Source organism: Budorcas taxicolor, chromosome 11, assembly GCF_023091745.1.
Source record: "Budorcas taxicolor isolate Tak-1 chromosome 11, Takin1.1, whole genome shotgun sequence".
NCBI classification, from domain to species: domain Eukaryota; kingdom Metazoa; phylum Chordata; class Mammalia; order Artiodactyla; family Bovidae; genus Budorcas; species Budorcas taxicolor.
This window is the reverse complement of record NC_068920.1, coordinates 89286872-89312495: the sequence shown is the minus strand read 5'-3', so window position 1 is coordinate 89312495 and position 25624 is coordinate 89286872. Positions and strand designations below refer to the sequence as shown.

The window sequence follows — 25624 nt, the reverse complement described above, 5'->3', positions numbered from 1 at the left end:
GAGTGGGTAGCCTTTCCCTTCTCCAGGGCATCTTCCCAAACCAGGGATCAAACTGGGTCTCCCGCACTGCACGTGGATCCTTGACCAGCTAAGCCACGAGGGAAGCCCAAGAATACTGGAGTGGGTAGCCTATCCCTTTCTCTGGGGGATCTTTCCGACCCAGGAATTGAACCAGGGTCTCCTGCATTCCAGGCAGACGCTTTAACCTCTGAGCTGCCAGGGAATATGTAGAACTAATTCGCTTTGCTGCACAGCGGAAACTAACACAACACTGTAAATCAACTATACTCCAATACAAACTAATGTAAAATAAACAAATAAATAAATGCCTTCACCTGGATTGGGATTTCAAATGTCTGCTACTTATCTTAGCAATGCAAAAGGCTGCTGGTTGTGGCCATTTCTATTATCCCCTCCTTCTACAGTGATAGAACTGACAATTTTTCAGAAGAAATGTTAACTACTAAGAACAAACACTGCATTTTCCAGCTTCCCTTGCAGCTGGTGTGAGCATATAATCAAAAGACTGTGAGCAGAAATGATGTGTACCATTTCCAGAATGTGACCTCCTCTTCCTTCTTTGTCCTCTGCCATTGGCTGGAATAAAGTTAAGGAAGTAAGCTATCCTGGATCTTGAAGGAGAAGTAAAGGAGAAGATGGGCTACAGAGATAGTGAGCCTGCCCTGCCAGCCCTGTGTTGCTATGCCCACACAGTCATGATAGAAAATTAAACCCCTATCCTTTTTAAGCCATTGTTATTTATTTGCTCAATGGTGTCTGACTCTGGTTTCTTTCTCAGCAGCTAAGTCTTTGCCAGTACCCTAATCTTTGCCCAAACAAATGTAGAAAGCTCCAGACTGAGAAATTAACTTAAAAGTGTTCCTGGGTTAATTACATTTGTAGGGTATAAAGCAAAAGCAAATTTTATCTGAGGGGATATATGATTTGCCTGTATAACTTGCACAGGAAGAATGCAGATAAATGAGTATTATCTAAACATACATAACAGACAAGGAAACAAGACACCATGAGTAACAGACTCAAAACAATAACAAAAGACAGCAGAAAGAAGACAAGGAGCAGATTTAAATCCAAGAAATTTTAGAAGATGGAATATTAAATATATTTAAAACATTTAAAGAATGAGAATAGAACATGTGAGCAAAGAACAAGATATTAAAAAAAAAAGAGTAGACAGACTTAGAAGTGAACCAAACAATTTTTATAAATTAAAAATATAATGATTAATTTTTTTTAAATGGGTTGTTAAACTACACATTAGAGTTGACAAATTAGACTATCTGAAGTAACCACAAAGAAAGCAGCAAAGACACATGCTGAAAAAGAACTTGAGAGGCCAACACACGTCTAATCATAGCATTAGAAAAAGAGAATGAAGAAATACAGTATTTGAGGAGATAATGACTAATAACTTTTCAGAACTGATAAAAGACAATAATTTTCTGATTAAGAAAATGCAGCAAATCCAAATAGGAAAAAAGAAAAAGAAACCCACTTTTGGACAGAGTAGTAAAAGGAGCCAACATCTGGAAACAAGATTTGTAAACAACAAAATAGTGCAAGCCAAAGGACCGTGCAACACAATTTCACAAGCACTGAAGAAAAGCAGCCGTCAGTGTGAAACTGCACACCCAGTAAAAACACACTTCACGAGCAACCTAGCCCTGGGCTTCACCCTTGTTCTTGCACGGTCCTTTGGCTTGCACCACTGGGCTGCTGACCCACCTTGTTTCCAGATATTGGCTCCTTTTCCTACTCTGTCCAGCAGTGGGTTCCAACAAACAAAATCTGACTAACAGCCGCGCCCCCCCTCCCCCAATAAAGGAACGCCTAAAGAACATCCAGGAAGAAGGAATGAATAGCAACAAAAATGATAAGCATACAGGTAAATCTAAACCGAACACTGACTATAAACAGTGGAAATCCAAGGGGCATAAAGACAGAAATAAAGGATCAGCCAATAATGAAGAAATGTTATCTGATCTAAGGTATTCTAAGGTCCTGATATTTGAGGGGAGATGTAAAAACATGCTGACAGGTTTTTCACTTTCATGAGTTACGTATACACATTAAAAAAAAAAGTTTGCAAATAACTTCAAACCATTGCGTGTTTGATAGGATGGAGGAGCATGAGGGGAAACAAATGGGAATTTTTAAAATCCAATCAATATAAAAGAAAGAAAGAGTGGGTAAGGGGAACCAGGAAGAATAGGAATCACAAAATAATTTGGTAGAAATAAATCCAAACTTCCCCTTAAAAAAAAGATTATCAAATTACTTTGAAATAAATAAAAGGCATCTATAAGGTTTACCTAAACCAAAAAAAACTCACAAAGGATTGAAAAAGATATACTATGTAAAAAACAAAAAATAAGGACTGGCATTGCTTTCTTATTATCAGACAAAATATATCTAAGGCAAAAAACATTACATAATAATAGGATGACTATTATGAAAGTGTCCCTGAAGATTCAATTCACTGCAGAAAAAAATAACAGCTCTGTGCCTTGAAAACATAAGAAGGAAAATTTCTTCACATTTCTCTTAGTAACTCAGCAGATTAAAAGTTAGCAAGTATCCAGATAATGTGAACAAAACAACTAAAGTTTTACCTAATGGACATATAGAAAACTCTGCAACCAAAATTAGGGAGCACTTATAATCCACGAATACATGGAGAATTTTATGAAATTGACACATACGCCGTTAAAAAGAATTCATTTGATTCAGTTCTGATAAGATGGATGAAACTGGAGCCGATTATACAGAGTGAAGTAAGCCAGAAAGAAAAACACCAATACAGTATACTAACACATATATATGGAATTTAGAAAGATGGCAATGACGACCCTGTATGTAAGACAGGAAAAAAGACGCAGCTGTGTATAACGGACTTTTGGACTCAGAGGGAGAGGGAGAGGGTGGGATGATATGGGAGAAAGGCATTCTATCATGTATACTATCATGTAAGAATTGAATCGCTAGTCTGTCTGACGCAGGATACAGCATGCTTGGGGCTGGTGCATGGGGATGACCCACAGAGATGTTATGGGGAGGGAGGTGGGAGGGGGGTTCATGTTTGGGAACACATGTAAGAATTAAAGATTTTAAAATTAAAAAAATAAAAAACTTAAAAAATAAAAAAATAATAATAATAAAATTAAAAAAAAAAAAAAGAAATTGACACATACCAAGCTTATAAATTTAAAAACTTTCTAAACAAATGACAAATCAAAGAACAAGTGATGATGGGAATAAATGACTCAAAACTGAGTAAGAAATAATACCTCTCAAAACATATGGGATGCATTTAGCTAAAACAACACATAGAAAAGTATAACCTTAATTGCTTACTAAAAAAGGCTAGAAAAATAGAGGCTGAAAGACATCAAAAATAGATGAAATATATATGTAAGACTGGAAATTCATGAAAAACAAAACAACCCAAAGGTACAGGGAGGATTTAAAAGTCAAAAGTTGATCCTCTAAAATAAACAGGCTATGCAAAGACAGAATATCAGAGGCACAAATTATATTAAAAATAAACAGGAACTCTGCCTGCAAATACAGCAGTGCTTTTAAAAATAATAAGCAATCACTATGAACAACTTTTGGCAACTGGAAAACTCAGAAACAAACTCTGTGTCCAAAAGTTGGTTCCAACTTGATCTCCTAGAAAAAGGGTTTAGTATTCAGAATATAAATAGAATTCATAACTCAATGAGCTTCCCTGGTGGCTCAGATGGTAAAGAGTCTGCCTGCAATGCAGTTCAATCCCTGGGTTGGGACGATCCTCTGGAGAAGGAAATGGCACCCCACTCCAGTATTCTTGCCTGGAAAATCCCATGGACAGAGGAGCCTGGCAGGCTATAGTCCATGGGGTCACAAAGAGTTGGACACAACTGAGCGAACATGTCCCATCCATAATTCAAAGGCAAACAACCCAATTTAAAAGTGAGCAAAAAATCGGAATAAGACATTTCTCCAAACATACAAAATGGTCAACAAATATAAGAAAAGATGCTTACCTTCAGATACTAGGGAAATGCAAATCAAAACCACAGTGAAATATAACTTCATTACTAACTAGGATGGCTACTACAACAATGAAGAAAAAAACAAAAAAAAAACACCCACAAGTGTTAGCAAGAATGTGTAGAAACTGGAATCTTCATACATTGCCGGTAGGAATTTTAAGTGGTAAAGGGACCAGGGAGAACAGTGCAGTGATTCCTCAAAAAGTTAAACATAAAATTACCATATGACTCAGCAATTTCACTCCTAGCTATATATCTAAAAGAACAGAACAAATAGTTGTACACGACTGTTCCAAGGCATACTATTCCTGCTAGCCAAAAAGTGGAAACCACCTACATGTCCATCTACAAGTGACTAGAGAAACAAAACATGGTATACCCATACAATGGTACATTGTTGGTCATAAAAGAAGCCAGTCACAAAAGGCTACATATTGTATGATTCCATTTATAAATGTCCAGAATTGGCAAGTCAGCAGAGATGAAAAGTAGGTCAGCGGTTGCCAGCAACTAAGGAAACTGGTTTGGTAGTAATGGAAAATAGTTCAGAACTAAGTGGTAGTGGCTGCACAACAATGGAAACGTGCTAAATACCAATGAATAATACGCTTTTAAAATTTTTATGTAAATTACTCTCCAAAAATGTAATCACTGGAAAGAAAAAAAAGGGAAAAATATAATATTCATGGATAGAAAGACTCAAGGTTGTAATGATGTTGATTCTCCCCTAAGTTAATCACTAAATTAAATGCAATTTCCATCAAAATATTGATAAGACAATATTATTTATAAAGTTTAGAAATTATAGTAATGAAATGGATGAAAATTATAACAAAAAACACCAGTTCCAGGATAGCACATAATTCTGTGGAGGGATGTATGAAATAGGACTTTGTAGTGAGCATACTATTAGTATACTAGACAAGTATTTCCTAATTAAATGTTAAGATTTTTAAACACCTCAAAAAGGAGGGAAGTGAATGGAAAAATTGACAGGAGAAAGGATGTGGACAGAAAGAGGGGGAAGGAAAGACAGGGGTTGGAAGAGAAAAGGAAGGAAACAGGGGTCGAGGCACGGGAGGCCAGACAAAGGAAAGGGGGGAGGTGGAAGCAGGGAAAGTTAAGGGGTGAAGAAAAGAGAATAGGAATGAGGAATTTTTCAGACATCCAGGCAGGAAGAGCAGATCACCTGAAATGTGGGGATGGAGAGGTGGGTGGGGAAGAGGGGGCAGTTGTAAATCAAAGTGGTAACAGACATTCACTATCTTCTGAATGTCAGAAAATAGTGATGCACCCTGGAAGTTTTAAGAAAGCACTAATTATAACATGGAACAACAGACTGGTTCCAAATACAAAAAGGAGTGCATCAAGGCTGTATATTGTCACCCTGCTTATTTAACTTCTATGCAGAGAACATCATGAGAAACGCTAGGCTGGAAGAAGCACAAGCTGGAATCAAGATTGCTGGGAGAAATATCAATAATCTCACATATGCAGATGACACCACCCTTATGGCAAAAAGTGAAGAACTAAAAAGCCTCTTGATGAAAGTGAAAGAGGAAAGTGAAAAAGTTGGCTTAAAGCTCAACATTCAGAAAACGAAGATCATGGCATCCAGTCCCATCACTTCATGAGAAATAGATGGGGAAACAGTGGAAACAGTGGCAGACTTTATTTTGGGGGGCTCCAAAATCACTGCAGATGGTGATTGCAGCCATGAAATTAAAAGACGCTTACTCCTTGGAAGGAAAGTTATGACCAACCTAGATAGCATATTCAAAAGCAGAGACATTACTTTGCCAACTAAGGTCCATCTAGTCAAGGCTATGGTTTTTCCTGTGGTCATGTATGGATGTGAGAGTTGGACTGTGAAGAAAGCTGAGCACCAAAGAATTGATGCTTTTGAACTGTGGTGTTGGAGAAGACTCTTGAGAGTCCCTTGGACTGCAAGGAGATCCAACCAGTCCATTCTGAAGGAGATCAGTCCTGGGTATTCATTGGAAGGAATAATGCTAAAGCTCAAACTCCAATACTTTGGGCACCTTGTGTGAAGAGCTGACTCACTGGAAAAGATTCTGATGCTGGGAGGAATTGGGGGCAGGAGGAGAAGGGGACGACAGAGGATGAGATGGCTGGATGGCATCACTGACTCAATGAACGTGAGTTTGGGTGAACTCCTGGAGTTGGTGAGGGACAGAGAGGCCTGGCGTGCTGCAATTCATGGGGTCGCAAAGAGTCAGACACGACTGAGCGACTGAACTGAACTGAATTATAATAAAGATTTGTTTGAGAATAAAGCTAAAAGACAGATATGGTTATCAAGCATGAAGAAATTCAAGGCCTATAATAATATTCATCAACTTAAACAAAAAATACCTGAAAAACAAATCTGGCCAAATAAAAGTCGAATTAAGCATTTTAAAACACAGGAATGAAGAAGCCATGGTAAAAGAACATGATGAGCACTGAAATCATTTACAAATAAAAATGAACATTAAACAGCCTGGAAATTGGAATTAAGGCTGCAGACATATGCATATTTTAGATCTGGCCAGTGCAAAAATAAAACTATTAAAAACCAAGAGGTATAAAGGGAGTTCTCTAGAAGCATATATGAGTGAGTGGTTAATTGCTCAACTTTCAGGGCAGGTAATTAATATTCCAAAACTGAAGCATGTTTGTCAAAGAAACTTCAATCTTTCCATATTTTTCTAATTTAAGTTTCTTTAACCCATGTTTTAGATTATTTTCCCTCTCTTATGGTGAAAAATCATTCAACTGAAGCTAAACAATTCCCTCCAGTAATTTTTTATTGTTATTACACTAAAAGCCATTAGGTTAGACCCTTTTAAAATTAAAAGTTACATTTACAGTATGAGTTTCCTGCTCTAATTTATCTATGCATCTGTCTGCACATAACCATAAAAAGACCATTAGCTATGTCTCAATGGGGGCACTACTAGGATATTGAATAGGACAGTACTTTATTGTAAGGGATTAAAATGCAAAATTTCAACATCTGTTCTCTAAACCTTCAATCCTGCTCATACTTGAAAACAGACTAATTTTAATAACAGTCATTTCTGGGTGATAGATGTGGGAGATATTTTAACTTCCATCTCTCTTTCCTTTCTGCATTGTGTGAATGCTTTATATAGGTATCGGTTTTATAAAAACAGTGTTTTATTTTTATTTTTTGGCCATGAGGCATGAGGGATGTTAGTTTCCCGACCAGGAATCAAACCTGCGCCCCCAGCATTGGAAACAGGGAGTCTTAACCACTGGACCAAGAGGGACATCCCCTGCTGCTGCTGCTGCTAAATCGCTTCAGTTGTGTCCGACTCTGTGTGACCCCATAGATGGCAGCCCACCAGGCTCCACCATCCCTGGGATTCTCCAAGCAAGAACACTGGAGTGGGTTGCCATTTCCTTCTCCAACGCATGAAAGTGAAGTCGCTCAGTCATGTCTGACTCTTAGCAACCCCATGGACTGCAGCCCACCAGGTTCCTCTGTCCATGGGATTTTCCAGGCAAGAGTACTGGAGTGGGTTGCCACTGCCTTCTCCAGGACATCCCCTAGTCCTGTGTTTTTTAAAGTAGAACTATAAGAAAAAATGCCAATAGGTTCTGACAGTTAATTCTAGGTGGGAGAATAGAAATACTTCCTTTTTTTATATTTCTTTTTCATTCTCAAGTATAAAACCTTTAAAGCATACTGCATATAAAATACAGTATCTTTAAAACTTCTATATACTCTACAATGATATAGTTATATCAGAGCTATTCAACTGTGGCTTATTAAAAACGATTTCAACTTTTTGTCCCAGTATTTTCAATAAAAATTTATCTAAAGTCATTACTTTTCCAAGATGAAATATCAGTAAGGAGTATATGTGAAAACTAAGATTCAAAGATAAAATGGTCCAAATACACACAGAAAGGTTTAAAAATTTCATACATTCCACTGAATCACCCAATAAACTAACATTGTTTACTTTTTGTGAAAAATCATTGTTATTTTTGAACCCTGCTTTATGGTAGTTTTGCTCTACAATTTACTTCAAAAACGGAAAATCATTCCATAAAATTTACGGAAAGCAGCCACAAAAACAACTGATGTATTTATGTAAAAAGCTAAGCCTAGGAAAAGATAAAAAGTAACCCAACCATTCACATAAACGACTGCTCCCCTCATCACATGATTTCCTAAGTGCACAGCTAGAAAATATGAAATCATACATAAAATGACTGATATTCTCTTGAGGTTTTTCTCAAAGTGGTTCTGAGTCATGTAATTGAAATGCCTAAACTCATCACAAATATCCACAATGACAGTGAAGGGTTGGAATCACCTTATAACCCAAGCTAAGTTTAAAAGTTTGTAACTGAGAATAAAGAAGATATTATAGTAAGTCACCTCCCTAGAGACTCTAGACAGGTTTTATCTAGGAATCTGCTTTATTTAAAAGACAGTATCATACTATAAAGCATGAAAGTCTATAGCTGCAGGGCAGAATCTTAGGAAGACACTCCTGGTGGTCTCATGACAGTTACTCCCCTCCTTCCCCCATCCCAGCAGCGCTTACTTTGTGTGCCTCCAGCTAGAGAAATAACGTACCCTTAGTTATCTTAGGCCCATCATCACATTCTCTGGCCACACTCACTGCTTAAATAGTCCCATCAAGGCAAACTGCAGGAATCTTTCTTGGAATATGGCATGAACTTCTACTGGTAGGTAGCCATCTTAGAGCCAAAAGAGAAACCAGCCTTAGGTTAAAATTTAAATCATAAAATAATAGAAAAGATCAAGAAATGAAGTTCTTTGATGAGCTCACAGAGCTTCTGAATAAAAGCAACCCTATGAGCCAAGATGTACTGAGTTTAGATTACCTGCAAAAAAATACGAGTCCTAACTGATACTAAGTTTAACCTCAAATAATCTACTCAGAAAAAAAAAAAAAAAGGAAATCCACAACTCACATCTTACTGGCAAAGAACTTAATGTCGAAGGGGTCCACAATGTATCACTGTGGCATAAAAATTATACTGAGACAAAAGTATCAGAGTAGACTTTGTTTCTGAGCCCCGTTATTTCCATAAGAGCAGAGCACCCCAAAAAATTCAACTGTCAAGTCCTCTCTCACAGAGTTTCACAACCAGGGAAGTCAAAACTATCGTATCTTCCATCTGTTCTCCAAAGAGCTCACTCATCTGCCCTAAAAGCCATTTGCTTTCCAGTCAGTCAGTGCCCTTTCTCCCTCTCCCCCTTCCCTACTAAGATAGGATACAAGTCCCAAATTCTAACAGCTTCCTTAATTAATATTTTTCTGTGAACTCAAAATCTGTGCTCTTGCTCATCTGGTTTTGCAGTCCTTAGGTGCAATCTCAAAATCGACAGAATGATCTTGTTTTGCTTCTAAGGCACACCATTCAATACCACAGTAAGCCAAGTCTATGCCCCAAGCACTAATGCTGAAGAAGCTGAAGTTGAACAGTTCTATGAAGACCTACAAGACCTTCTAGAAGTAACACCAAAAAATGATGTCCTTTTCATCACAGGGGACTGGAATGCAAAAGTAGGAAGTCAAGAGATACCTGGAGTAACAGACAAGTTTGGCCTTGGAGTACAAAATGAAGCAGGGCATAGGCTAACAGAATTTTGCCAGAGAACACACTGGTCATAGCAAACACCCTCTTCCAACAACACAAGAGAAGACTCTACACATGGACATGACCAAATGGTCAATACCGAAATCAGATTGATTCTTTGCAGCCAAAGATAGAGAAGCTCTATATAGTCAGGGGAGAAGGCAATGGCAATCCACTCCAGTGTTCTTGCCTGGAGAATCCCAGGGATGGCGGAGCCTGGTGGGCTGCCGTCTATGGGGTCGCACAGAGTCAGACACAACTGAAGTGACTTAGCAGCAGCAGCAGCAGCATACAGTCAGGAAAAACAAGACCGGGAGCTGACTGTGGCTCTGATCATGAACTCCTTATTGCAAAATTCAGACTTAAATTGAAGAAAGTAGGGAAAACCACCAGACCATTCAGGTATGACCTAAATCTAATCCTTTACAATTGATTATACAGTCTAAGTGACAAATAGATTCAAGGGACTAGATCTGATAGACAGAGTGCCTGAAGAATTATGGACAGAGGTTCGTAACACTGTACAGGAGATGGTGATCAAAACCATCCCAAAGAAAAAGAAATGCAAAAAGGCAAAATGGTTGTCTGAGAAGGCCTTACAAACAGCTGAGAAAAGAAGAGAAGTGAAAGGCAGAGGAGAAAAGGAAAGATATCCATCTGAATGCAGAGTTCCAAAGAACAGCAAATAGAGATAAGAAAGCCTTTCTAAGTGAACAATGCAAATAAATAGAGGAAAACAATAGAATGGGAAAGACTAGAGATTGTTTCAAGAAAATCAGAGATACCAAGGGAACATTTCATGCAAAGATGCACTCGATAAAGGACAGAAATGGTATGGACTTAGAAGCAGAAGATATTAAGAAGAGGTGGCAAGATACACAGAACTATACAAAAAAGATCTGAACGACCCAGATAACCACAATGGTGCGCTCACTCACTTGAGCCAGACATCCTGGAATACGAAGTCAGGTGGGCCTTAGAAAGAAGCATCACTACAAACATAGCTAGTGGAGGTGACGAAATCCCAGCTATTTCAAATTATAAAACATGATGCTGTTAAAGTGCTTCATTCAATATGCCAAAAATTTGAAAAACTCAGCAGTGGCCACAGGACTGGAAAAGGACAGACTTTATTTTTTCTGGGCTCCAAAGTCCCTCAGATGGTGACTGCAGCCATGAAATTAAAAGACGCTTACTCCTTGGAAGGAAAGTTATGACCAACCTAGATAGCATATTGAAGAGCAGAGACATTACTTTGCCAACAAAGGTCCATCTAGTCAAGGCTATGGTTTTTTTAGTGGTCATGTATGGATGTGAGAGTTGGGCCCTGAAGAAAGCTGAGCGCCGAAGAATTGATGCTTTTGAACCATGGTGTTGGAGAAGACTCTTGAGACTCCCTTGGACTGCAAAGGAGATCCACCAGTTCATCCTAAAGGAAATCAGTCCCAAATATTCATTGGAAGCAGCACTTTGGCCACCTGATGCGAAGAACTGACTCATTAGCAAAGACCCTGATGCTGGGAAAGATTGAAAGCAGGAGGAGAGGGGGACGACAGAGCATGAGATGGTTAAATGGCATCACTGACTCAATGCACATGAGTCTAAGTAAATTCCAGGAGTTGGTGATGGACAGGGAGGCCTGGCATGCTGCAGCCCATGGGGTCGCAAAGAGTAGGACGCAACTGAGCGACTGAACTGAACTGAACCAAGAACTTCCAGATGTTTAAGCTGGATTTAGAAAAGGCAGAGGAACCAGAGATGAAATTGCCAATATCCGCTGGATCATAGAAAAAAGAATTTCAGAAAAACATCTACTTCTGCTTCACTGACTATGCTAAAGCTTCTGACAGTGTGGACCACAACAAACTGTGGAAAATTCTTAAAGAGATGGGAGTACCAGACCACCTTATCTGCCTCCTGCGAAACCTGTGTGCAGGTCAAGAAGCAACAGACAGAACCAGACATGGAACAATGGACTGGTTCAAAATTGGGAAAGGAATATGTCAAGGCTGTATATTGTCATCTTGCTTATTTAACTTACATGTTAGAGTACATCATGCGAAATGCCAGGCTGGATGAAGCACAAGCTGGAATCAAGACTGCTGGGAGAAAAATCAATAACTTCAGACAGGCAGGTGACACCACCTTTATGACAGAAAGCGAAGAACTAAAGAGCCTCCTGATGAAAGTGAAAGAGGTGAGTGAAAAAGCTGGCTTAATACTCAACATTCAAAAAACTAAGATCACGGCATCCGGTCCCATCACTTCATGGCAAACAGATGGGGAGACAATGGAAACAATGACAGACTTTATTTTCTTGGGCTCCAAAATCACTGCAGATGGTGACTGCAGCCATGAAATTAAAAGACACTCGCTCCTTGGAAGAAAAGCTATGACAAACCTAGACAATGTGTTAAAAAGCAAAGACAATACTTTGCCAAGGTCCTATTACAGTCAAAGCTATGGTTTTACCAGTAGTCATGTATGGATGTGAAAGTTGAACCATAAAGAAGGCTGAGCGCTAAAGAATTGATGCTTTTGAATTTCTGAACTGTGGTGCTGGAGAAGACTCTTAGTCCCTTGGACTGCAAGGAGATCCAACCAGTCAATCCTAAAGGAAATCAATGCTGAGGCTGAAGTTTCAATACTTTGGCCACCTGATGTGAAGAGCCAACTCACTGGAAAAGCCCTTGATGCTGGGAAAGACTGAAGGCAGGAGGAGAAGGGGATGACAGAGGAGAAGATGGTGGGATGGCATCACCGACTCGATAGACATGAGTTTGAGCCAGCTCTGGGAAATGGTGAAGGACAGAAAAGCCCGGAGTACTGCAGTCCACGTTGTTGCAAAGAGTCAGACACGACGGAGAGACTGAACGGCAACACACAGTGAACCTAAAAGAAGACAAGTTTTTCTTCCCCGATAGTTAACTACTTAATATTCCATCTTCAGATCTAAAAACTGGGACTTCTTTGATAGCAATGAAATTAGGACAAATGATCTCTCTTTTTCCAGTCTATATCCAGTTATTGCACTGTTTTCCTTTCTGACTCACTCCTTCCAGACGTTTATAAAATCTTTAAATGCTCTTCCGGCAGCATCAGTCAAGAACTGACACTGACTACTATTTTACAGTCACAGCAAATTTCAAGTTTAACAGGTATGTGTCAAGTATTTCAGATCAAAGTAAAAAATCCTTAATCCACAATAAGGCAAATATAATGGAGCCGAAGAACAAACACCAGCTATTAACACTGTTCATCTGAAAAGAGGGAAGGAGAAAGATCAAAGATGGTAATTTTTGCCTTTGTATTTCCCTGTATCATTTTGTTTCTCTTGTTCTAATATTATGTGTTCCATTTATAAGGAGGAAAACATCAAATAAAGAAAAGCATTTTACACATTTGTATCCTGGTACTTTAAATATCTTTCTGGAAAACTATCCTCAAGAACACTAACCCCCAAATAAATGGAAAAGATTGCCGTCACTAAGAAATCATTCCAGAAAAGAAGCATTTATGCCTACACAGACACATATACAAACACACACAGTCTCACACACTCACGTGTTCCTAAAATCCAAAGATTTTAGACATCTGGATACTGATGCCCCCTTCTCCCCCACAGCTAAGGATGTGGCCTCACCTATGACTGGGGAGAGTTGGATATTTGTAAACATTCCTTTAAATGAAAGAAAATAAATGTGTAGATCTTGATGATCAACAACACTCTGACTAAAACAGAGAGATGGGAAAGCAAGAATTGAACTTTTCCGTGTCATTATAGATGTTTCCACACTTGAAAAACCCTTGAGGTCAGGCAAAGCTCTGCTGAAATACTACAACTGATTCTGCCCTTTGTGGCCACCTTTATTAGAAACTTCTAAGCCACTAGCTCCATGCATTAAAAATATGTGGGTCTCAAACTTAAGCATGTATCAGAATCACCTGGTGGGCTTGTTAAAACATAAAACAGACTGCTAGGCTCCCAATGATCTAAAAATTGTGTACCTAAAATCATTCCACTAAAAGTGATATTACAGAAGAAACAAGAACTAAAACACAAGTCTTCCTGAACAATGGATAAAAATGATGCAAGTTTTCTAATTGTTTAACCTACAAGTAAACGGAAAAGACTGCCCTATTACTGACAAAACAGTACCAGAAAAGCATTTATACCTATACACACACACTCCTTCTCTTTTGCTTCTAAAATCTAAAAAGCATAGAGTAAACGTGGTTTAGTATTTTAAATCTCAGTTAATTATCCAACAAAAAATTAAATCAGCATCACATCTGTCACGTGTTAACTCCAGTTAATTTAGTTATTAAGAAGAATGCAAAGAATCTATCATTTAATAAGAATAACGTAAGCACATATTCTTTACCAACTGAGCTGTTCATTCTCCTTGCAGTTCCTTCGACTGCAAGCTGAAGCTCTAATACTTTGGCCACCTGATGCGAAGAACTGACTCATTTGAAAAAACCCTGATGCTGGGAAAGACTGAAGGCAGGAAGAGAAAGGGACGACAGAGGATGAGATGGTTGGATGGCATCACCAACTTGATGGACATGAGCTTGAGTAAGTTCCAGGAGCTGGTGATGGACAGGGAAGCCTGGCATGCTGCTGTCTATGGGGTTGCAGGGAGTCAGACAAGACTGAGAGACTGAACTGAACTGAAGCATGTATTCCTTGCATGATCACGTTTAACAGGAAATTCAGTGTAGAAAAATTTCACACTATTAGTATGCAGAGTCATGGTTAACTTTTCAGTATATAATGACTACTAGAGATACATTCACTCTTTACCTCCTCCCCCAAAGACCTTCCCTATGTGGAAATAAACAAGAGAAGCTGACATCTCTTATTTTCCATATTTACCTCTATAGCCTGTCCCTTTTCAATGATTTTAACTTTCCTTCTTTCTTGGAATTAAAACTCAGCTTGCAAATGTGAAATCTTTTATTTATGAAATTTCCTTTACACAGGGCACTTATGCCCAATATTCACTTCCTCTGTTAACCTTTCTTAATTTTTATCCACTGAAATGATTTTTATTAAAAAAATAAATTTTAAAAACCTTTTCTCATCACTCATTCTTATATCCACTGCCTCAAAAGTGCCCTGCAAGTGCTACAATTCAACACTAATAAGAGAAATCTGGAGAAGTTTTCTGATGTGCCTTTGCTTTTAAAAATTATTTTGGTGCCTGTTTTAAAGAGTATATTGCATACCTGATCCATATCTAAAGTTGTTTCTATCATTTCCTGAAACTTGGAGAAGTCAGAACGAAGATCAATAAGAGGAGTCACAAAAACTGCCAGCAACAATGCCTGATGTTTTCCTAAAAGAAAAAGAAAAGTAAATAAGTAGGTCCTATTTTTAAAAATGCAAAACTACAAATCATAAAAATCTGATTATAATGAGCAGCGTTTGATCCTAAAAAGCACAAACTGTGCAGCAGATCTCTGAAGTTACTACTTAGTAGGATACCTTAATTCAAACGTGTTTAGGACTTATATGGAAAGGGAGATGGTCTGTCACTCACAACTCTCTACTAATAAAACTGTGCCTCCCCCACAAGTCTGTGAGTGAGTGAGTCAAAGTCGCTCAGTCGTGTCCGACTCTGCGACTCCATGGACTGTAGAGTCCATGGGATTCTCTAGGCCAGAATACTGGAGTGGATAGCCTTTCCCTTCTCCAGGAAATCTTCCCAACCCAGGGATTGAGCCAAGGTCTCCTGCATGGAAGATGGATTCTTTACCAACTGAGCCCCAAGGGAAGCCCCACAAGTCTGTAATCTCCTTCATAAGCGGTACTATATACAGAAACGAGACATTAATTACAACCAAATGAACTGTGTTTCCTTGCAGATTTAACAATCCCAAGTCAACGTTATTAAAATAAAGTATCTCTAACTTACCTTATAAATCCCTAATTTCCGTTAGTAATACAGTGTTCCAATTAACAGAGGCTAAATCAAGTCACGTATTTACACTGGAACTTTGCTTGATGTTGTTTAAGAGCACACGCTGGGGAACCATGTGAGGAGGAGTAAGTGAAGCAACAGGATCTACAGCTTGAAAGGCCTGAGTAGAGAGCTGGGAGCCAAGCCCTGCTCTCACACTTACTGGCTCTGTGACCTGAAGCTGCCTTTTCCTTCTCTATTGCAACAGAAGTGGTAACAGCAGCTACCCAGGAGATGCAAGAGTAAGACCACCAGACACAACACTTAGTATATACAGTACCTGAGACTCAATACTGCATTTCACTCCAAAGCAGTAGTTACCAGCCTTCACAGAAGTAGGGGAAGCTCTTGGGAAGATGATGAAAAAGCTACGATGGCAGTCCAGCGATTATGAGAATTCATTTATTATTATTAACCACAACAGTCTCTAGACATATTTAGAAAATAGTACATATGTGTGAACCATTATTTAGACAGTCTATAAACAACACTTTGCCCACATAATGTCTGTTGAGCTACAATGTCTGGTTCTTCAGTCTGAATCAGCTCACGTGTGATGGGTTAAGAGGGGAATGGTGGCAGCAAAACATGGTGCTAGCACAGATTCACAAATGATTTCTCCTCCAGACCACCCTTGTTTTGAAGAGATCAAGGGCAAGCTTTTCCACAATTAAAGAGTAAGCTTGGCAACAGCTACATGACCTCAGAGTAGCTGGCTTAACCATTATACTTTCTACTACGTTAAGATATGTAGAAAGGCTGAATATAGATGAAGAGTACAAAAATATCTGCCGGTGTTTAAAACAATTTTTTTTTCTAACTGAATTGTATATTCCCTGGTACAGATTTTTAACTTTGTTGAAACTGACCTTTATTTGAAGTAAATGCCCCTGAAGGGCATCTCAAAGGAGGGAAAAAAGAGTCCCAAACGTAAAAGCTTCAAGTCACTTAATGCTGCTATTGGGTACAAATGTGATGGAGATTTATGTAGGCTACTATTTTTACTTAATTTTTATTGGAGTATAGTTGTTTTACAATAGGCTTCTGTTTTTATTAAAGTTTGTTAACACTTTTGTTAGCAATCTTTTAAAATTTTTCATATATTTTGAGGTCTACCTTATCACTATTTTTTCTGTTAAGTTCTTTTCTACCACATTACTTTGAAGAAGGTTCAGGTTTCCCGAAAAAACATAAGTAGTATCACTGCAGCAACACCTGTACAAACTTCAGAATATGTCCTCTAGTCCCTCACACACAGGCCCACTTGCTGTAGCTCTTCTCAGAGTTAATGTCTCTTCTCTGCTCGCTTGCTCCCTATACTGCAAGCCCTAACTAGCATCTTTTTAAATAAATTAATTGATATCAGAGTATAATTGCTTTACAATGTTAAGTTAGTTTCTGTTGTACAGCAAAACGAATCAGTTGCACACACGTATATATCCCCTCTTTTTTTGGATTTCCTCCCCATTTAGCTCATCCCAGAGCACCGAGTGGAGTTCCCTGTGCTATATAATAGATTCTCGTTAGTTATCTACTTTAAATACAGTTGTGTATGTATGTCAGTCCCAGTCTACCAACTCATCCCACCCTGCCCTGCTCCTCCTTGATAACCATGAGTTTGTTTTCTACATTTGTGACTCTACTTCTGCTCTGCAAGTAAGTTCATCAGTACCACTTTTCTAGATTTCACATATAAGTGATATTATACAATACTTTTCTTTCTCTTTCTGACTTACTTCACTCTATATGACAATCTCTAGGTCCATCGATATCACTGCATATGGAATTATTTTTTTCCCTTCATGGCTGTAATACTCCACCGTGTCTCAGTTTTTCTATCTACTGGCTGCATCACATGGCTAGGGAGATATTAGTTCCCTGACCAGGGATCAAACCTGGGCCCTCGGCAGTAAAAAGCTCAGAATCCTAACCACTGGACTGCCAAGGAATTCCCTAGCATCCTGAATTCCTTTCCCTACTTGTAATTTGTACTGAGCCCTAGTTGCCAATTTCAGCTGGCTTCCCCCCCCTCCCAACTGGTTAAGGTTTTAACTAAAAAATAACAGCTCTATTGAGATATGATTCATATACCAAACAATTCTTCATTTTGATGTATACAATTCAGTGGTTTTCAGTATATTCACAGATTTATGCAATCACAACCACAATCAATTTTCAAACTGTCACTGCTCTCAAAAGAAACAAGGAACCCTGTACCCATTAGCATTAACTTACAATTTTCCTCCAAACCCCTGCCACCCCTTCAAGCCTAGGCAACCACTACTCCATGCTATGGATTTGTTTCTTCTGGTCTTTTCATATAAAAGGATATTATACTGTGACTGTCTTTTTTCACTTAGCATAATGCTTTCCAGGTTCATCCATGTGGTATCATGCATCATTACTTCATTCCTTTTGACTGAGGAACAATATTCAATTGTATGGACATGCCACATTTTATTTATTCATTCATCAACTGATGGGCACCATTAAATTTTTCGATATACTCCATTTTCAACTAGCTACCACCATCTGAAAAGCTCTACATGATCTATCCTAGAGTCTTAAACAAAGGTCCACAGATCCTTGAATTCAAGGTACTACATAAACAAAGAGAAATTAATCTCATCTTCATTTTCTATAACCTCTAACTGGAATCAAGCATTTTCTTCCAATGTTAATGTAAGTAATAAATCACAGTAGTATTATCAGTACCTTCCAACGTTAATAGAAGTAATAAATCACATAGTATTATTGTCTTTGTAATCAACTAAAATTCCAAACATTTTCATATCACAGTTTTTGGAGGTAACTAGATAACTTTAAGTAACATTTAAACTAATTAGTTCAAAGTAGAACTTCACCCAAACCATGTTTTTTAATGCATTAATAAAAAGCACATATTTCTCAAGAATATTTTATATTTTGATAAGTGTGTTTCAATGTAAGTGGCTTCCTATTTAACTCTACGTGTTTTATTTTATGCATTTAAAAACATTATTCTGAGAAGTGGTTCACAGGCTTTATTGGAAGTCAAACGGGTCCAAGCATAAAAAATGTTAAGAACCTCAGAAAGGCCTCACCTTCTAATAGTGCCCTGATTCTTCATCTCTATGGTTGACAACCCTAGCTTCTCTTCACTCCTTCAACAAGTCAAGCTGTAGGCACTTATACTAGCTACCCCCACTAGCCTCCCCTGTATCTTAACAATCAGCTCTCTGTCATCATTTGAGATTTACCTGAGACAGCAAATCCATGGAGAGGCCATCTTCAACCACCATATCTAGTGTCTTCCTGGCCTAGCCAAGTTATTCTATCACATGAAAATATTATGCTTTCTTTGTTGCACTTATTACTATTTGAAGTTCTTGCTCGTTTATTTATCTGTCTTTACTCTTCCACAATTACAGAACCTTCATTAAGAGAGACTTTATCTGTCATATCTACTACTGTACTTCCCAGAACAATGCCCAGCACAAAGCAGGCAACTGACAACCATCTGCTCAATCAATGATTTTATGAAAGGAGCAAAGGATGAAGAAGCAAGCAGTCACTGGTCATTAGTTCTGATAGGAGAAGGCAATGGCACCCCACTCCAGTACTCTTGCCTGGAAAATCCCATGGATGGAGGAGCCTAGTAGGCTGCAGTCCATGGGGTCTCTAAGTTGGACATGACTGAGCAACTTCACTTTCACTTTTCACTTTCATGCATTGGAGAAGGAAATGGCAACCCACTCCAGTGTTCTTGCCTGGAGAATCCCAGGGACGGGGGAGCCTGGTGGGCTGCCGTCTATGGGGACGCACGAAGTCGGACACGACTGAAGCCGACTTAGCAGCAGCAGCAGCAGTTCTGATACATGCAATACTCATCTAGCAAGGATAACAAAGATCACACAGGGAAATAATTCTTAGCTTCTTAAATGTATCAAAATGTGGAATGTCTTAAGTAATCAAATTCAACGTTTCTAAGAACTCCAGTTTGTCAGTCCCTAAAGATTCATTCAAGTCATAACTCCTTGAAGATTTCATTTTCAAGAATGCAGCTACATATTCAATGGAGAAAAGACAGCCTTCAATAAACAGTCCTGGGGAGACTGGATATTCACAAGAATGAAACTAGACCCTTAAGTGCACCACTCACAAAAGTTAACTCAAAATAGATTAAACACTTAAACAGGATAAGACCTGAAAACACCAAACTTCCAAAAGAAAACATGGCAGGGAACCTCCTTGACATGGATCTTGGCAATGATTTTTTGGATAGAACACCCAAAGCACAAGTAATAAAATTAAAAATAAGCAAGAGGGACTACATCAAACCAAAAAGCTCCTGCATAATAAAAGAAACAATCAACAAATGAAAAGGCAACCTATGGAAGGAGAGAAAATATCTGCAAACCATTTACCTGACAAGGCATTAATATCCAAAATAGATAAAGAACTAACACAACTCAACAGCAAAAAGAAAACCCAATTAATCCAATTTAAAAATGGGCAAAAGTCATGAATAGACATTTCACTAAAGTAGATACATGAATAGCCAACAGGTACATGAAGAGAAGCTCAAAATTAGGGAAATGAAAATTAAAACCACAATGAGATAACACTTCAGGCTCATTAATTAGAATGGCCATCATCAAAAAGACAAGAGATAACAAAGAACAAAGGTAAGGATGAGAGAAAAGGGAACATTTTGAGCACTCTTGGTTGAGATTGTAAACTGGTGCAGCCACTATGTAAAACAGTATGGAGGAGCCTCAAAAGTTAAAAACAGAACTACCGGGGGACTTCCCTCATGGTCCAGTGGCTAAGACTCCGAGCTCCTAATGCAGTGGGGCCCAGTATCGATCCTTGGTCAGGAAATGAGATCCCACATGTCTCAAATAAGACACAGTGCAGCCAAATAAATAAAAATTAAATTAAAAAAAAAAAAAAAAAAACAGAACTACCATATGAGCTAGTAATTTCACTCCTGGGAATATAACCAAAGCAAACAAAAACACTGATCCAAAAAGATATGTGCACCTCCATGTTTGAAGCAGCATTATTCACAATAACCAATATATGGAAACAACCTAAGTATCTGCCAATGGACAAAGGGTTAAAGAAAATGTGATTACATATACACACACATACACAGAACTATTATTCTACCATTAAAAAACAAAACAAGGAAATACTGCCATTCAGTATGAATGGACCTTGACGGCATTATGCTAAGTGAGATGAGTCAGAAAAAGACAGACACTCAGTGACCTCACTTATCTGTGAAATCTTAAAACAACAAGAACAACAACAAAACTAATGCATAGATAAAGGGATCAGATTTGTGGCTGGGAGGAGAGGAAAACTGGAGGAAGGAGGTCCAAAGGCACAAACTTCTAGATACAAGATAATTAAACAGTATGGATATAATGTACAGCACGATGACTGTAGTTTACACTGCTATATGATGTATATGAAAACTATTAAGGAGTAGGTAAATCCTAAGAGTTCTCATCACAAGGAAAAATTTTAGAAGAGTGTGGTTGTGTGCCTCAGAAACTGCTGCAATGTTTAGGTCAATATGCCTAAGTACTTACATTTCTGTAACAACCCAAACAAAGCATAATTTAATCTCTATCAAACATTTCATCACCATTTACTATGATAAAAATTACAACAAATTTCAGGATACACTGAAAGCTCCTAAGTTTATCAAGAGAAAGTGGTTCATTAAGATGTACTCTGGAATCATCGGGCTTCCCTGGTGGCTCAGAGTTTAAAGCGTCTGCCTGCAATGTAGAAGACCTGGGTTTGATCCCTGGGTCGCGAAGATTCCCCTGGGGAAGGAAATGGCAACCCACTCCAGTATTCTTGCCTGGAGAATCCCATGGACAGAGGAACCTGATGGGCTATAGTCCACGGGGTCGCAAAGAGTCGGACACGACTGAGCGACTTCACTTTCACTTTCTGGAATCATACCCAAGTTCAGTTCAGTTCAGTTCAGTTCAGTCGCTCAGTCGTGTCCGACTCTTTGAGACCCAATGAATCGCAGCACGCCAGGCCTCCCTGTCCATCACCAACTCCCAGAGTTTACTCAGACTCACGTCCATCGAGTCCGTGATGTTGGCCACCCAGCCATCTCATCCTCTGTCGTCCCCTTCTCCTCCTGCCCCCAATCCCCCCCAGCATCAGAGTCTTTTCCAATCAGTCAACTCTTCACATGAGGTGGCCAAAGTATTGGAGTTTCAGCTTTAGCATCATTCCTTCCAAAGAAATCCCAGGGCTGATCCCCTTCAGAATGGACTGGCTGGATCTCCTTGCAGTCCAAGGAACCCTCAAGAGTCTTCTCCAACACCACAGTTCAAATGCATCAATTCTTCGGCGCTCAGCCTTCTTCACAGTCCAACTCTCACATCCATACATGACCACAGGAAAAACCATAGCCTTGACTAGATGGACCTTAGCCGGCAAAGTAATGTCTCTGCTTTTGAATATGCTATTTAGGTTGGTCATAACTTTCCTTCCAAGGAGTAAGCGTCTTTTAATTTCATGGCTGCAGTCACCATCTGCAGTGATTTTGGAGCCCCCCAAAATAAAGTCGGACACTGTTTCCCCATCTATTTCCCATGAAGTCATGGAACCGGATGCCATATCTTCGTTTTCTGAATGTTGAGCTTTAAGCCAACTTTTTCACTCTCCTCTTTCACTTTCATCAAGAGGCTTTTTAGTTCCTCTTCACTTTCTGCCATAAGGGTGGTGTCATCTGCATATCTGAGGTTATTGATATTTCTCCCGGCAATCTTGATTCCAGCTTGTGTTTCTTCCAGCCCAGCGTTTCTCATGATGTACTCTGCATAGAAGTGAAATAAGCAGGGTGACAATATACAGCCTTGACGTACTCCTTTTCCTATTTGGAACCAGTCTGTTGTTCCATGTCCAGTTCTAACTGTTGCTTCCTGACCTGCATACAGATTTCTCAAGAGGCAGGTCAGGTGGTCTGGTATTCCCATCTCTCTCAGAATTTTCCGGTTTATTGTGATCCACACAAAGGCTTTGGCATAGTCAATAAAGCAGAAATAGATGTTTTTCTGGAACTCTCTTGCTTTTTCCATGATCCAGTGGATGTTGGCAATTTGATCTCTGGTTCCTCTGCCTTTTCTAAAACCAGCTTGAACATCAGGGAGTTCATGGTTCACGTATTGCTGAAGTCTGGCTTGGAGAATTTTGAGCATTGCTTTACTAGCGTGTGAGATGAGTGCAATCGTGTGGTAGTTTGAGCATTCTTTTGCATTGCTTTTCTTTGGAATTGGAATGAAAACTGACCTTTTCCAGTCCTGTGGCCACTGCAGAGTTTTCCAAACTTGCTGGGATACTGAGTGCAGCACTTTCACAGCATCATCTTTCAGGATTTGAAACAGCTCAACTGGAATTCCATCACCTCCACTAACTTTGTTCGTAGTGATGCTTTCTAAGGCCCACTTGACTTCACATTCTAAGACGTCTGGCTCTAGATTAGTGATCACATCATCGTGATTATCTGGGTCATGAAGATCTTTTTTGTACAGTTCTTCCGTGTATTCTTGCCACCTCTTCTTAATATCTTCTGCTTCTGTTAGGTCCAGACCATTTCTGTCCTTTATGGAGCCCATCTTTGCATGAAATGTTCCCTTGGTATCTCTAATTTTCTTGAAGAGATCTCTAGTCTTTCCCATTCTGTTGTTTTCCTCTATTTCTTTGCATTGATCGCTGAAGAAGGCTTTCTTCATACCCAAGCCAGCTTCTAAATCTAAACCTTAACTGGTGTATTAACACCAGTTCTGGGACTTTTCTCCATCTCGCCTATGTTCACGCCACTGATTGAGAGAAATACTAAGGAGACAATCCTTAGTGAATTTAGAGAAGTTAATTTTCAGGGGAAAATTAATTTCAGTTAATTTTCCCTGGCATTTCCGTGGTTAGGACTCAGGGCTTTCATTGAACCCAGGGCCTGGATCAATCCCTGTCCAGGAACAAGGATCTCATAAGTCAGATGGCATGGCCAAAACAAAAAAAAGTTAATTTCCTATTGGGAAAAACACTAATGAAAACTACTTTGACATGTGCATTGCCCCAAAATAAAATGTTGGTACTTTTCTGATAAACTCATTACAAAGGATGACAAGCAAGGATAATAACAACAGGGAAATACAGGAAGGTTTTGGAAACAAAACCAGGACAGGAGAGTACCCAAAGGCAGGAACAAGCTTGGCTTACCCCAAGAAATGACTCTAAAGATGAAAATCTAAGATGAAGAGAACAGGGCTTCCCTGGCAGTTCAGTGATAAAAGAATCCACCTGCCAATGCCGGGTTCAATCCCTGATCTGGGAGGATCCCACATGACAGGGAGCAACTAAGCCTGTGTGCCGCAACTACTGAGCCTGTGCACTAGAGCCCAGGGAGCCGAAGCTACTGAAGCCCTCTTGCTCCAGAGTCCGTTTGCCACAAGAGAAGCCATGTACCAAAATGAAGAGTAAGCCCCCATTGCCACAACTAGAGAAAAGACGCCACCACAGCAACAAAGACCTAGCACAGCCAAAAGCAAAAAAATTATTTTTAAAAAAGGTTTAAAGTACATTTGAAAAAAAAGATGGAGAGAACAAAGCCAAGTGAGACAAGAGGGGGAAGATGTCTGAATCTAAAGGAATAGTACAAAGGCTGATGATTGTGCACAGTGTATGTGAGGTCCAGAGGATGTTCAAGTTCACGTGAATAGACAAAAAACAAATGCAATTTGTGTTTTCAAACAGCAGACTTTTCTCCAACATAAAATTTAAAAATCTTAGCATTTTTCAAAGGAAAAAAAAAGTCAAAGTACACTCTATTTGTTTCAAGTTTTATATATTATTTCAGCTAATACTATTTATTACATAATAATTTCAGTTTTTATAGACACTGCATACAGTGTCTATGTGTTGTTAAAAACAATACAACGGGCCCCAGATGGAGTTGCTTATACTAAGTCGCAGGTCATCAAATCAAGGCTTCCTTAATTATAGTTTCGTCTCTCCCAGAAATGGAATTTTAAGCCAGTCAATCGGCAATCACCTGATCAGCACCAGTTACATAATGTCCTTGATAGGCCCCTACAATCCTCCTAAAGAAAATAAACCTTACCATAACCTGCTAGCTGTTTCGCCAAAATTAACTTGTTTCTGCTCCCTTCTGCCTATGCAAGTCTTTCATTTTGTACAGATTGAGGTCTTTTCTATCTCCTGCCCAGTTTTTGAATTGTTGAATAAAGCCAGTAAGCTCTTTAAAATTTACTCAGTTGAATTTTGTTTCTGAACAGTGCACAGACACACCCACAGGAGTGCACCAAGTCAAATGAAAATGTGTATCTTACTGTGAAAAGTGGAAGTGTTAGTTGCTCAGTTGTGTCCAACTCTTTGCAACCCATGGACTGTAGCCTACCAGGCTCCTCTGTCCATGGGATTTCCCAAGCAAGAATACTGGAGTGGGCTGCCATTTCCTTCTCCAACCTTACTTGGAGTCATCATCAAAAAGTGTAAGAAACACTGGCAATGAGTACTAGCAGAGAAAGGAAAGACAGAGACAGGCAGAGCCAACAATCTATGAGGGCTCGGCTCATACTCCAATCCTATAGCCAGTGAAAAACCCCCGAAGGGCTAATGACATTTATATTTTTACATATAAATATATTTACATATTAAGAAAGACAGCTGGCTGAAGCAGATAATGGATTAGAGAGTGCTAAGGCAAAAGACAGCAAAAACATTAGGAGGCTGACAGTAGTTCAGGGAAGAAAGGATTATAGCCTGGACTACGGAGTGTCAGACTTTATTTTTGGGGGCTCCAAAATCACTGCAGATGGTGACCGCAGCCATGAAATTAAAAGCCGCTTACTCCTTGGAAGGAAAGTTATGACCAACCTAGACAGCATATTCAAAAGCAGAGACATTACTTTG

General features: G+C 39.1%; 1 protein-coding gene across 1 annotated transcript in view; it reads right to left on the bottom strand.

Annotated features, from left to right (window-relative positions):
• MSH2 (mutS homolog 2) overlaps nucleotides 1-25624 on the bottom strand; it is an 83989-nt gene that overhangs the window by 20678 nt on the left and 37687 nt on the right. The window contains exon 8 of the mRNA XM_052649449.1: nucleotides 14940-15049. Within this exon, the coding sequence (XP_052505409.1) occupies nucleotides 14940-15049 (110 nt within the window). The remainder of the gene's footprint in view (nucleotides 1-14939; nucleotides 15050-25624) is intronic.